At 50.0% G+C, this 14,109-nt stretch overlaps 1 protein-coding gene across 1 annotated transcript in view; it reads right to left on the bottom strand.

The window, feature by feature from the left end:
• Positions 1–14,109, bottom strand: part of GLP1R (glucagon like peptide 1 receptor) — a 293,472-nt gene that overhangs the window by 160,438 nt on the left and 118,925 nt on the right. Inside the window, exon 6 of the mRNA XM_068233438.1 lies at positions 9,351–9,451. Within this exon, the coding sequence (XP_068089539.1) occupies positions 9,351–9,451 (101 nt within the window). The remainder of the gene's footprint in view (positions 1–9,350; positions 9,452–14,109) is intronic.

The raw sequence follows: 14,109 nt of genomic DNA, 5'->3' as shown, positions 1-14,109 counted from the left end.
CTTCCTCCCCCCAAACCCCTAGAGAGGGCGGGAGCAGAGTACCTCTCCAGCCTCCAGACTTCTAGCGCAGCCGCCAAAGTTTCCGCTGTCAGCCGTCGTGCATCTCTCCCTCTCCTGCTGGCGACTCCTGTCATGTGACTCACCGGTAACTTGCCAGCGAGTCACATGTGAGAGACGCCAGCAGGAGAGGGAGAGATGCACAGCGGCGGCTGACAGAGAAAACTTCGGCGGCAGCGCTGGAAGTCTGGAGAGAGGTACGTAACTCTGCTGCTCCCGCTCTCTATAGGGGTTTGGGGGGAGAGAAGACATTCGCACAGGCTCCTGCTGGGGGCGGGGGGATTGTCGACAGGGGATAGCATCTGGCGGCGGCCGATCTCCCGGTGGACGGGGGACTCCCACACTGCCTGGAAGAGAGGCTTACTCAAAGCCATTGTAAAGGGGCGGGCGGGGGAGGCTGCTGATTTGCGGAGCGATTCTTCTTACCGCGCTGGTGACAGCAGCACTTGTCATCAGCCTGCCACCACCTGCCGCCCTTTAGATTCTCGTACATTCTGGCGCCCTAGGAACAGGCCTTGGGGGGCCTTTCCCCAAATCCGGCCCTGGTAGCGTGCAGGGAAGCTGGCCAGCATCATTGTTTGAATCTTTTTTAGGGAATATATTAATAAAGAATAAACGCCTTGCTGAGAAGCCCCTATGAAGAGATGGACTAGTCGCTTCTGTCAGAGTTCTACTACCTACTGTAAGTGACAGCAACATAGAAGAAAGTAATTTATGGCTCATTTTACTCAGGAAGAAACATACTTCTTATTTGTCTATGTTTGCACATATTTTAAATTTTACAATTTTTCGCCATAGTGCCCCTTTAAAGACAGAAGATAAGCTTAGTGAATTGTGGGCAATATTTCTTCTTGTAACAGATAACAGAAAAGAGTCTTGTATGATGCCAGCATTGCTTATCTTTATGTCTCTGTAACTAGGAAACATACATAAGTCATGCTACACCAAATTGACTCCAGCTTCATTATTCTGATTATCGAAATATTATTAGCACTCCGTGTAAATTCGTGTTATTCTGGAGATACACCAGGAGTACTGAGAATCTGAAAATGCCATTCATTCATTACAAAGGTTCATCTAATTAACTGACAGATCCGTACTTGTATCAGGCGACGGTTAATTGATCTGATAATAAGCACATTTCTGTTTCCGAGCCAACAAAAATTCCATATGGAGGGAACCTTACACCCATCCCTGTTCTGTATGTGCGAGAGAGGAAGTTGCATTTTAAATGATGGAAATAATTAGGAGAAGGCGAGATGATAAAATGTTTAAAAAATGAAAAGAACAGTGTGTATCTTCATCACTAATGGTCACTAGCTAGAGATGTTCAGTGAGATCGCAGGGCTGGGGCTTGCTTAAGGGGAGAGAGGATGCCTAGCTGGAGGGGAGAGAGGATGCCTAGCTGGAGGAGAGATAGCAGGAGGGGAGAGAGGATGCCTAGCTGGAGGAGAGAGAGGATGCCTAGCTGGAGGTGAGAGTGGATGCCTAGCTGGAGGGGAGAGAGGATGCCTAGCTGGAGGGGAGAGAGGATGCCTAGCTGGAGGAAAGATAGATGGAGGGGAGAGAGGATGACTAGCTGGAGGGGAGAGAGGATGCCTAGCTGGAGGAGAGATATCTGGAAGGGAGAGAGGATTCCTAGCTGGAGGGGAGAGAGGATGCCTAGCTGGAGTGGAGAGTGGATGCCTAGCTGGAGTGGAGAGTGGATGCCTAGCTGGAGGTGAGAGAGGATGCCTAGCTGGAGGTGAGAGAGGATGCCTAGCTGGAGGTGAGAGAGGATGCCTAGCTGGAGGAGAGAAAGGATGCCTAGCTGGAGGAGAGATAGCTGGAGGGGAGAGAGGATGCCTAGCTGGAGGAGAGAGAGGATGCCTAGCTGCAGGTGAGATCGGATGCCTAGCTGGAGGTGAGAGCGGATGCCTAGCTGGAGGTGAGAGCGGATGCCTCGCTGGAGGTGAGGGCGGATGCCTCGCTGGAGGTGGGAGGTGAGAGCGGATGCCTCGCTGGAGGTGAGAGCGGATGCCTCGCTGGAGGTGAGAGTGGATGCCTAGCTGGAGGTGAGAGAGGATGCCTAGCTGGAGGTGAGAGTGGATGCTTAGCTGGAGGTGAGAGAGGATGCCTAGCTGGAGGTGAGAGAGGATGCCTAGCTGGAGGGGAGAGAGGATGCCTAGCTGGAGAAGAGATAGCTGGAGGGGAGAGAGGATGCCTAGCTGGAGGAGAGAGAGGATGCCTAGCTGGAGGTGAGAGCGGATGCCTAGCTGGAGGGGAGAAAGGATGCCTAGCTGGAAGGGAGAGAGGATGCCTAGCTTGAGGAGAGATAGCTGGAGGGGGGAGAGAATGCCTAGCTGGAGGGGGGAGAGGATGCCTAGCTGGAGGGGAGAGAGGATGCCTAGCTGGAGGAGAGATAGCTGGAGGGGAGAGAGGATGCCTAGCTGGAGGAGAGAGAGGATGCCTAGCTGGAGGGGAGAGAGGATGCCTAGCTGGAGGGGAGAGAGGATGCCTAGCTGGAGGAAAGATAGATGGAGGGGAGAGAGGATGCCTAGCTGGAGGGGAGAGAGGATGCCTAGCTGGAGGAAAGATAAATGGAGGGGAGAGAGGATGCCTAGCTGGAGGTGAGAGATGATGCCTAGCTGGAGGGGAGAGAGGATGCCTAGCTGGAGGGGATAGAGGATGCCTAGCTGGAGGAAAGATAGATGGAGGGGAGAGAGGATGCCTAGCTGGAGGGGAGAGAGGATGCCTAGCTGGAGGAGAGATATCTGGAAGGGAGAGAGGATGCCTAGCTGGAGGGGAGAGAGGATGCCTAGCTGGAGTTGAGAGCGGATGCCTAGCTGGAGGTCAGAGTGGATGCCTAGCTGGAGGTGAGAGAGGATGCCTAGCTGGAGGTGAGAGAGGATGCCTAGCTGGAGGGGAGAGAGGATGCCTAGCTGGAGGAGAGATAGCTGGAGGGGAGAGAGGATGCCTAGCTGGAGGAGAGAGAGGATGCCTAGCTGGAGGGGAGAGAGGATGCCTAGCTGGAGGGGAGAGAGGATGCCTAGCTGGAGGTGAGAGCGGATGCCTAGCTGGAGGGGAGAAAGGATGCCTAGCTGGAAGGGAGAGAGGATGCCTAGCTTGAGGAGAGATAGCTGGAGGGGGGAGAGAATGCCTAGCTGGAGGGGGGAGAGGATGCCTAGCTGGAGGGGAGAGAGGATGCCTAGCTGGAGGAGAGATAGCTGGAGGGGAGAGAGGATGCCTAGCTGGAGGAGAGAGAGGATGCCTAGCTGGAGGGGAGAGAGGATGCCTAGCTGGAGGGGAGAGAGGATGCCTAGCTGGAGGAAAGATAGATGGAGGGGAGAGAGGATGCCTAGCTGGAGGGGAGAGAGGATGCCTAGCTGGAGGAAAGATAAATGGAGGGGAGAGAGGATGCCTAGCTGGAGGTGAGAGATGATGCCTAGCTGGAGGGGAGAGAGGATGCCTAGCTGGAGGGGATAGAGGATGCCTAGCTGGAGGAAAGATAGATGGAGGGGAGAGAGGATGCCTAGCTGGAGGGGAGAGAGGATGCCTAGCTGGAGGAGAGATATCTGGAAGGGAGAGAGGATGCCTAGCTGGAGGGGAGAGAGGATGCCTAGCTGGAGTTGAGAGCGGATGCCTAGCTGGAGGTCAGAGTGGATGCCTAGCTGGAGGTGAGAGAGGATGCCTAGCTGGAGGTGAGAGAGGATGCCTAGCTGGAGGGGAGAGAGGATGCCTAGCTGGAGGAGAGATAGCTGGAGGGGAGAGAGGATGCCTAGCTGGAGGAGAGAGAGGATGCCTAGCTGGAGGGGAGAGAGGATGCCTAGCTGGAGGGGAGAGAGGATGCCTAGCTGGAGGAGAGAGCGGATGCCTAGCTGGAGGTGAGAGCGGATGCCTAGCTGGAGGTGAGAGCGGATGCCTCGCTGGAGGTGAGAGTGGATGCCTCGCTGGAGGTGAGAGTGGATGCCTAGCTGGAGGTGAGAGAGGATGCCTAGCTGGAGGTGAGAGTGGATGCCTAGCTGGAGGAGAGACAGCTGGAGGTGAGAGAGGATGCCTAGCTGGAGGTGAGAGAGGATGCCTAGCTGGAGGTGAGAGTGGATGCCTAGCTGGAGGAGAGACAGCTGGAGGTGAGAGAGGATGCCTAGCTGGAGGTGAGAGAGGATGCCTAGCTGGAGGTGAGAGAGGATGCCTAGCTGGAGGGGAGAGAGGATGCCTAGCTGGAGGAGAGATAGCTGGAGGTGAGAGAGGATGCCTAGCTGGAGGAGAGAGAGGATTCCTAGCTGGAGGTGAGAGCGGATGCCTAGCTGGAGGGGAGAAAGGATGCCTAGCTGGAAGGGAGAGAGGATGCCTAGCTTGAGGAGAGATAGCTGGAGGGGGGAGAGGAAGCCTAGCTGGAGGGGAGAGAGGATGCCTAGCTGGAGGAGAGATAGCTGGAGGGGAGAGAGGATGCCTAGCTGGAGGAGAGAGAGGATGCCTAGCTGGAGGTGAGAGCGGATGCCTAGCTGGAAGGGAGAGAGGATGCCTATTTGGAGGAGAGATAGCTGGAGGGGAGAGAGGATTCCTAGCTGGAGGAGAGATAGGATGCCTAGCTGGAGAGAGGATGCCTTGCTGGAGGAGAGAGGGGATGCCTAGCTGGAGGTGAGAGAGGATGCTTAGCTGGAGGAGAGGATGCCTAGCTGGAGGAGAGGCTGCCTAGCTGGAGGTGAGAGAGGATGCCTAGCTGGAGAAGAGAGAGGATGCCTAGCTGGAGGAGAGGATGCCTAGCTGGAGGAGAGGATGCCTAGCTGGCGGTGAGAGAGGATGCCTAGCTGGAGGAGAGAGAGGATGCCTAGCTGGAGGTGAGAGAGGATGCCTAGCTGGAGGTGAGAGAGGATGCCTAGCTGGAGGTGAGAGAGGATGCCTAGCTGGAGGAGAGAGAGGATGCCTAGCTGGAGGAGAGAGAGGATGCCTACCTGGAGGAGAGGATGCCTACCTGGAGGAGAGGATGCCTACCTGGAGGAGAGGATGCCTAGCTGGAGGAGAGGATGCCTAGCTGGAGGATAGGATGCCTAGCTGGAGGTGAGAGAGGATGCCTAGCTGGAGGAGAGGATGCCTAGCTGGAGGAGAGGATGCCTAGCTGGAGGAGAGGATGCCTAGCTGGAGGTGAGAGAGGATGCCTAGCTGGAGGAGAGGATGCCTAGCTGAAGGAGTGGATGCCTAGCTGGAGGTGAGAGAGGATGCCTAGCTGGAAGTGAGAGCAGATGCCTAGCTGGAGGGTGGAGAGAGAGAGGAAGCCTAGCTGGAGGGGAGAGAGGATGCCTAGCTGCTGGCGAGAGAGAATGCCTAGCTGAAGGTGAGAGAGGATGGAGAGAGGGTGCCTAGCTGGAGGGGAGAGATGATGGAGAGAGGATGCCTAGCTGGAGGGGAGAGAGGATGGAGAGAGGGTGCCTAGCTGGAGGGGAGAGAGGATGCCTAGCTGGAGGAGAGGATGCCTAGCTGGAGGAGAGAGAGGATGCCTAGCTGGAGGAGAGAGAGGATGCCTACCTGGAGGAGAGGATGCCTAGCTGGAGGAGAGGATGCCTAGCTGGAGGAGAGGATGCCTAGCTGGAGGTGAGAGAGGATGCCTAGCTGGAGGAGAGGATGCCTAGCTGGAGGAGAGGATGCCTAGCTGGAGGAGAGAGAGGATGCCTAGCTGGAGGTGAGAGAGGATGCCTAGCTGGAGGAGGGGATGCCTAGCTGGAGGAGAGGATGCCTAGCTGGAGGTGAGAGAGGATGCCTAGCTGGAAGTGAGAGCAGATGCCTAGCTGGAGGGTGGAGAGAGAGAGGAAGCCTAGCTGGAGGGGAGAGAGGATGCCTAACTGCTGGCGAGAGAGAATGCCTAGCTGGAGGGGAGAGAGGATGGAGAGAGGATGCCTAGCTGGAGGGGAGAGAGGATGGAGAGAGGGTGCCTAGCTGGAGGGGAGAGAGGATGCCTAGCTGGAGGGGAGAAAGGATGGAGAGAGGGGGCCTAGCTGGAGGAGAGGATGGAGGGAGGGTGCCTAGTGTAGAAATCAAATATTTAGTCTCTGTGTGTGACTACCTGACAGCCTTAGCGCTGGTCCTTATCACCATCGGAAAGTATTCAGCCGGTAGCAGATTTCCACAGAGTTTGGAACGGCAGAGCCAATTAAGAGAGTCTTTATTGTATCCAACCGGGATACTCGATACAATCTTGGTTACAAACTTATATTGAAAAACATACAAAGCAAAGCAAACATCAGTAGGTAATAATACGGATATTGAGCAAAGCTGTGATTAATATGAGCGCGCTAACCCCAGACCTATAAGGATCTATCTTATATATGGAAAAACCTCCAGACCGACAAGTGTTAACTAACCACACGCCCCCGAAGGTGGGATATGGGTGGGTTCTAGATGTCACCCCTATTAAAAGCTTGCTATTGGCCTATAGAACTCTGTGATTGACATCCAGAACTCTGTGATTGATATCCGTCTAGTGCGCAAGCGCGAATCCGATGCCCTGTACCCTAAATACTTAGAAGCTGGTGTTTAGAAACACCAGGCATTGTTTGGCATTGTTTGGCCCTGGCCATCCCAGGCTCAGACAGCCAGTCTGAACGTCCCATAGATAATGCTGCGTTCTGACCTTTTACTATTCCCTGTAATGTTCTCTCTTCTATTCCACTCTCTGCCTGGCCTTCTAGAATCTGTATAGAAAGAGAACTCTGCACATAATCTTTGACTGAAACACCGGTCACTTTGGCTGTAATACGGGCCATACCTTGCAAGACCCTCTAAGGATCTTACACCTAGCTGGAGGGGAGAGAGGATGCCTAGCTGAAGGGGAGAAAGCATGCCTAGCTGGAGGGGAGAGAGGATGCCTAGCTGGAGGGGAGAGAGGATGCCTTGCTGGAGGAAAGATAGATGGAGGGGAGAGAGGATGCCTAGCGGGAGGGGAGAGAGGATGCCTAGCTGGAGGAAAGATAAATGGAGGGGAGAGAGGATGCCTAGCTGGAGGGGAGAGAGGATGCCTAGCTGGAGGGGAGAAAGGATGCCTAGCTGGAGGAGAGAGAGGATGCCTAGCTGGATGGGAGAGAGGATGCCTAGCTGGAGGGGAGAAAGGATGCCTAGCTGGAGGAGAGAGAGGATGCCTAGCTGAAGGGGAGAAAGCATGCCTAGCTGGAGGGGAGAGAGGATGCCTAGCTGGAGGAAAGATAGATGGAGGGGAGAGAGGATGCCTAGCTCAGAGCGGAACTGCACCGTGGGACCTAACAGGGAAGCAGGACATTTGGGCGCATGAGGCAGGTGGACAAAAAGGGCACCGCCATTCACTCCCATAATAAATATCGTTTAATGGGCGCCCAACAGGAAAAAAGGGCGCCGGAGAAAAATAACGTTTTAAAAGCGGCGCCCAGAGACTTTTAATGTTTTATAACTGCTTCTCATGATTACCCATTATTTAATGATTTATAATTTTTTAAACATTATTTTTAAACGAAAAACAGTACAATATTTTTTAAAACATTACTTTTAAACGAAAAACCGTACATTTTTTTTTTAAAAAACATTTTTAAACGAAAAACCGCACCATATTTTTTTTTAAAACGTTATTAATGCTTATCACAGGGGGGTCGTAGGTTTAGGCATCACAAGGAGAGTCTTAAGGTCCGTACACACGCCGGACTTTAGGCAACGACGGGTCCGTCGTTGCCTCCCGCTGGGTGGGCGTGCCAGCGACAGTCCGGCGTGTGTACGCTCTGTCGTCAGACTGATACGGCTGTTCCTGAGCGATCGCCCGGCGGATCGCTCAGGAACAGCCGTATCAGTCTGACGACAGAGCGTACACACGCCGGACTGTCGCTGGCACGCCCACCCAGCGGGAGGCAACGACGGACCCGTCGTTGCCTAAAGTCCGGCGTGTGTACGGACCTTAAGGTTTAGGCACCACCAGGGGGTCTTAGGTTTAGGCACCACCAGGGGGGTCTTAGGTTTAGGCACCAACAGGGGGGTCTTAGGTTTAGGCACCAACAGGGGGGTCTTAGGTTTAGGCACCACTAGGGGGGGGTCTAAGGTTTAGGCACCAACAGGGGGGTCTTAGGTTTAGGCACCACCAGGGGGGTCTTAGGTTTGGGCACCAACAGGGGGGTTTTAGGTTTAGGCACCAACAGGGGGGTCTTAGGTTTAGGCACAACTAGGGGGGGTCTTAGGTTTAGGCACCAACAGGGGGGTCTTAGGTTTAGGCACCAACAGGGGGGTCTAGGGGTTAGGGATAGGTACAGGGAGGGTTCTGTGTGAGAGTAGGGTTAGGTATAGCTTTAGTAAAATTCTTATTAATGTTTTATAAAACGTTATTATAAATTTCACTTTTTAAACAGGGAAGATTAACGTTTTTAAAATTGCCAATTTCATACACATTATTTAATGATTTATAACTTTATAAAACATTATTTTTAAACGAAATATAGCACAAATTTTTTTTAAACGTTATTCATGATTATCGTTTAAAACCCTGCGCCCTTTTTTCCCGGCGCCCTTTTTTAACGTACGCACCTAACAGACTTCTAGGAGCTAAAACAAGCTCCAGGTGAGTGAAACTTTTATTTTTCAGTTTGTCAGATGCATCCTTTAACATACCAAGTAAGATTGGTATTTATGGGGGCTTCGCTATTAACCGGTATAGTCAGTGGTATTCTTCAATGCAATTCCGGACAAGAAATTAACAGTGAATTTGTGGAAAATGAACTCAAATATGTGCTATTGTTGCAGAAAGGCCCAAATGGCCGTAAATCGAGAATAACATTCTAGATTGCTCATCCCGTCTGATCAAACCACTAGTGAATGGGACAGCTCTGCGTTGCATGCACTGCCCAATGTCCCTGAGTATCGAAATTGGATACACATTGCTCAGCAATACCAATGTGAGATCACTTCTCAGGCCCTAATAAAGGAAAAGGAATAGACAGCCACAAGTTTCCAAAGCGATAAAACAGCTACCAGCCATGCATGCCCATGGTCCACACATGGAGAACTGTAGTTGCTGTATTTGATTGGTCCATTTCCAAGCTGCATTAATTGACTTACAATTTGCATCAATGATTTACTCTCACTATTATTTTATCTCACTATCCTTTTGCACAATGTGTGATGGGAAATATCTGTCATGCAGAAAGTGTGACCACAAGCATCGCATATGATGGCTTTCAGAGTTCCGAGATGTTCTGCATCCTTCAGCTACCTCCAACTAAGGCTGAGCTTAAATATTTACCAAAGTCTTTTTTCCATCAAAATTTGCATTTTCGACTGACTTGATATTTTTGCAAAACCCAAATTACCTGAATACCAGCAGGATGATGGTTGCGATGACCAGAGCGGAGAAGGACAAGGAATACCCTACGGTGTAGATGACGGACAGTGAGGATAGCTGACTTTCTGGCTGCACCTGCAGAGACAGACAGAGAATATCTAGGGATTATATAACCTTCACAGCAGAACTTCACTACAATGTACACCAGCAACCAAAACATTCTCACCTTCTTACTGTCTCCTGTGAGCTGCTCAATACCTTCCCACCGCTGCCAACATCAGCCATAGCAGCCAAAGGTTCAGGGACATAACTGCAAGTCATGGGGCCACATGGGGAAACTTTGATAGTGCCCCTCTCCTTTGATTCCTAGCCCCCCCCTCCCCCCGTCCCCCACTTGTCATAAAGCTAGGGCAGCCATTATAACCTACCCTACTCCATAACATCTCTTGCCCTCCTCCTGTAGCTAATATGGCCACCATTTACCACCCATACCATAACTCCCTACTTTCACCCAAGGCTTTTTTTAGGCATAGACAAACCAGGCAGATGCCTGGGGTGACACCTTCAGACAGAGGCGCCACAGAACAATTGCTTGTTCCATTAAGACAGGGATGAATGGTAACTTCAATAGCTAAATGGGCATTACTGATTAACAGTGAATTTGCAGGCGTTATTAATGTGCTAATTAATCTGTAACTATTTTAGATTTGGTTTGTATTGGTTATTGCAACTGCTTTAGATTACCGGGACAATATTCCAACTCCTAAAGGTCCAGGCTGTATTAAAACAGTATCATTTTTTTTAAGTGGCTACAGACCCCTCATAAAAATCGTAGGAAGGGTTTGTTATGTGGGTTCAGTGAGTTTAGGCCACTGCGGTGTGTCTGGCCTGGTAATAATTTGTGTATGCTTTTTAGACTTGTTTTGAGAAACAATGTCATGTTTATATCCAGCCTACCACTTTATCACTTTTGCCTGTAAAACCAATGAATGTAGGCTACAATTTTCAAAACTACAAGGTCAAGGTGTGTGTGTGTGTGTGGGGGGGGGGGGGGGGGGGGGCGGGGGGCTTTAAAGGGTGCCTTGGCTGGGGCACCAAAGTAGTCAGAAATGGCCCTTCTACTCTCTAAGAAGTATAGCCACAAATCTTTCTCCTTCCTAAACGCATTATGGCCATCGTCCTTTCTCCAAACTCCCCCCACCCTACCACCACGTTCTTCCTCATAAATATTGCTGACACCATTCCTCACCCTATGAAAACATATGTGGCCAGCCTACCTCCCCTTCCACATAAAAAGCAATGCAGCTACCAAATCCAGCTTCTTTCCTCCCCTGGAGCCCCCCTAACAGCTACCTCTCATTTTCCTCCCATCCTTGGCGGAGTAATACAACTGTGGTCCTGGCATGACCTCCTCCAGCACCTCTCAGTCCTCAGTGACCTTCTTCACTCTAGAACCAGCCAGGGTTATGCCTCCCCTCTACCTTATGTGTACTGGACATGTTGCTAATGGACATCTCTCTACATGGAGAGGGTGAGGTTAACAAGCAACTTAGAAAAAAAACAAAGAGACAATGGGATCCCAAAAGCACAATATGTCACTGAACTTAAAGAACTGAACAAAAAGAAATATACTCACAAAGGTGGGTTGCAGCAAGAGGCAATCACATGAAGCAGATGGAGAATGTCTCCACTCGGGTATTCTAGATGTAGCTGGATAGAGATTGGTCGCACTCTTAGGAAATACAATCAGTAAAAATAGAAAAAGTGGAGGTGGCTTACCTCTCCAATTACACTACTGAGATTAACTAAAGTTGAATTTATTTGCACAGGCAACGCATTTCGTGTGTACAAGCCCACATCCTCAGGCCAAATAAAATGCCGCTGATGTACTGCCAAAGAACCAGGGACACCTTCGAGCAGTGTCATTGGAGAGGTAAGCCACCTCCACTCTTTCCATTTTATCCTGTTTTTAATTAAAAAATGTTTCATCCTGGGCGCCTCTTCTTTGTTGCATCTCTGAACTGCATTATCTAAGCTCCATATAGCGTTACCAAATTTTTTAATTTACACAGACTGTTTATGGAATTTTGACCAAACTAAAACGAAAGAACTTTTACCAAATGATCTCACAAAACGATATTTTCTGCCTCGCGCTCCAGGTGGACAAATGTCAGGAAAAAGTGAGGATGTCCTAATCAGTCCCAGAGCTGCAATTCACGTAGTCTTGTAAATATATCCAGAGTTTTCTGCCCTGTCTGGCCTGTGGCGATTCACTATATAATCATGAAGGCACCAACAGCTAATACGACTCGGGAAAGCTCCTGAGGATCAATATCCATCAGCAGCTATGAAGCGCTGTAGAGTGACCTGGGTCGTATCTACGGGATGGTAATGAAAAGTCCTGACCAAATGTACAAGGATGATTCAATTTATGGCCGTAGTTAATGGATCTGATAAATAGGCCTGAGTGACATTTTACATGAAAGCTAAGCTGTCCTCCATGACTAATCCTTCAGCTGCTCGAAGAAGGGACAGAAGATTATACAGGACGATCGGAGCATTACAGATGACTTTGAACAACTATGGGGATAGCTCAAGAGTACAGCAAGATGAGGAATGAGTCTTATAGTTACCGGTATGTGCTGGGCTGTCTTATTATTTTTGGGATTATACTTATGAATAGTGATGCTTATTCAAATTTCACAGAATTAAAATTTCCGCATTTCCGCATCGGTAACAGGAATTCACAAGAAGTGGGGTAAGCGATTTGCAGTAGAAACTTCTGTAATTTCTCCGCATTACAGTATTCGGTCATTTTAAGCCAATCAGAGGACTTGGAATAAATAAGCAAATCATGTATTAAGATTTTACTCCAACTACCTTTTTGAGTCTTCTGATTGGTCTATAACTTCTGCATTTCCGCACTTGCGGATTTCCGCAACAGTATGTGGAAGAACCAACAATTGTCTCAGTGATATTAGACCAATCAGAAAATGTGGAGATTTACCACGAAAATTGGAAACCATCTGAAATTTTAGGCCATTCAGAAGACTCGAAAACATGGTGATTGGTTTAATAATACCACAGAGATTGGTGGAAATCTGTGGAAAGCGTTAAAGCGGAAATTGGCGGAATGCCTTCGGTATAAAGTGGTAGCAGTTATCAACATTGGCGGAAAGCAGAATTTCAGCGGAATCGAAAATTGCCATTTCTGACCATTCCTACTGATAAAAAAGCTAATTTACTAAAGGGTTACTCATTTTTGGGATTATGAAAATTGGCAAGTAAGATAAAATGTCCAACAATTTCAAACTCTCTCCCTCAAAAGATTTGATTTCATTAAGGTTTGAATCTGCGCTCTGAATAGGCCACATAAGGAGGACAGTCACAATTTACTATGGTCACTAGAGATGGCTCGAACTGTTCGCCGGCGAGCAGTATTCTGCGAACATCCGCTGTTCGCATTTGCGGCGAGCAGCGAACATTTGGCGTGTTCTATTCGTCCCCTATACATCATCATTAAGCTAAACTTTGCTGAGTCGCCATCCACGAGGATGAGCGCAGCCGCGTAGGCAAAGTAGAGATTTTCTCATACTCCATTTGTGCAGGACGCTCCCTGGCAACGGAAGCACAAATGAGGATGTGTGCGGCCAGGGCCATGCAGGCACAGAGGCCATTGATACCAAAAATGCGCCACAGTGGGGGACCGGAGCATTGTTGAGGATTGGCGCGGGCACAGGACGGCTGCAGGGGGGTGGCAGAAGTCCCAAGTAAGTGAAACCTCTTTTTCATCTTCAGGTACCCTTTAAATACTATTCCCCCTCAGAGTTGTAGCAAATCGGAGAGAGAGTTGTAATTCGGGGTCTGGCGTTCGCCAGATCCCCAAATTATTCTTGCGCAGGGCGCACAGCATAGCGTCGCTGCTATGACGGTGCCAAGCTTCAGTGCTGAGCACTGTCTGCCGACGTTACCTGCTTCGCCTTACACCCCCAAATGTAAAGCCAAATACCTGTGCAAGGCAAGGCAATACACATCATATAACAGATAGAGAACCTGTGTGGGAACAGCCACTGCACACAGGCTTGCTATTAGCATTTATTGTTGATTCACTTGGAGACCTTATGATGTGTCATTATTTTGTTCTCAAGATATTTTTTTTCAGGTTTATTCTGGTTGTCAAACATTTTCAAAAAGCAGGATCGTTCATCCATGTAATTTCATACCTTATTGTATGGTATATGCTTTGGCACTTGTTTTTTGCCTTTTTGTAATTTTACTTTTAGTTTTTTTCTTCTTTTGATCTACCTCAATAAACTCCGTTAAAGTGAATCTGTAGTGTGTTTAAAAATAACAGATACTCACCTAAGCAGAGGGAAGGCTCTGGGTCCTACAGAACGTTCCCATTCTCCTGCCGCTTTCCTCGTACCCCCGCAGGCTCCCCCATTTGAATCTCCTGTAGCAGAATACTTTGGAAGTCTTGGGAAGGGCTGCTGAAGACCGGCAGCTCTGTACTGCGCACACGCAAGTGCCCATGAGAGGGCGCTCACGCATCCGCAGTATGGGCTGCAGAACCGGCCTTTGGGGGTGGCAAGTGGGGCATTCGCCCCAGGCCCCGCACCTGATGAGGCCCTGCACCATCTGCGGTGGTGGGGAGAGCGGGCATAGTAGTTAAAACTCACCTGTCTTCGCCAATGCTCACAGCTTTAATCTCTTTCCTCTCCCAGCACCTGACGTATTGGTAACAGCGCCCCCTGTGATGACGTGACCGCATGTCACCACAGGGGGCG

This window comes from Hyperolius riggenbachi, chromosome 4 (assembly GCF_040937935.1).
Source record: "Hyperolius riggenbachi isolate aHypRig1 chromosome 4, aHypRig1.pri, whole genome shotgun sequence".
In the NCBI taxonomy this organism is placed as follows: domain Eukaryota; kingdom Metazoa; phylum Chordata; class Amphibia; order Anura; family Hyperoliidae; genus Hyperolius; species Hyperolius riggenbachi.
Note: the sequence above shows the minus strand (reverse complement) of the source record. Positions and strands in the feature narration are given on the sequence as shown.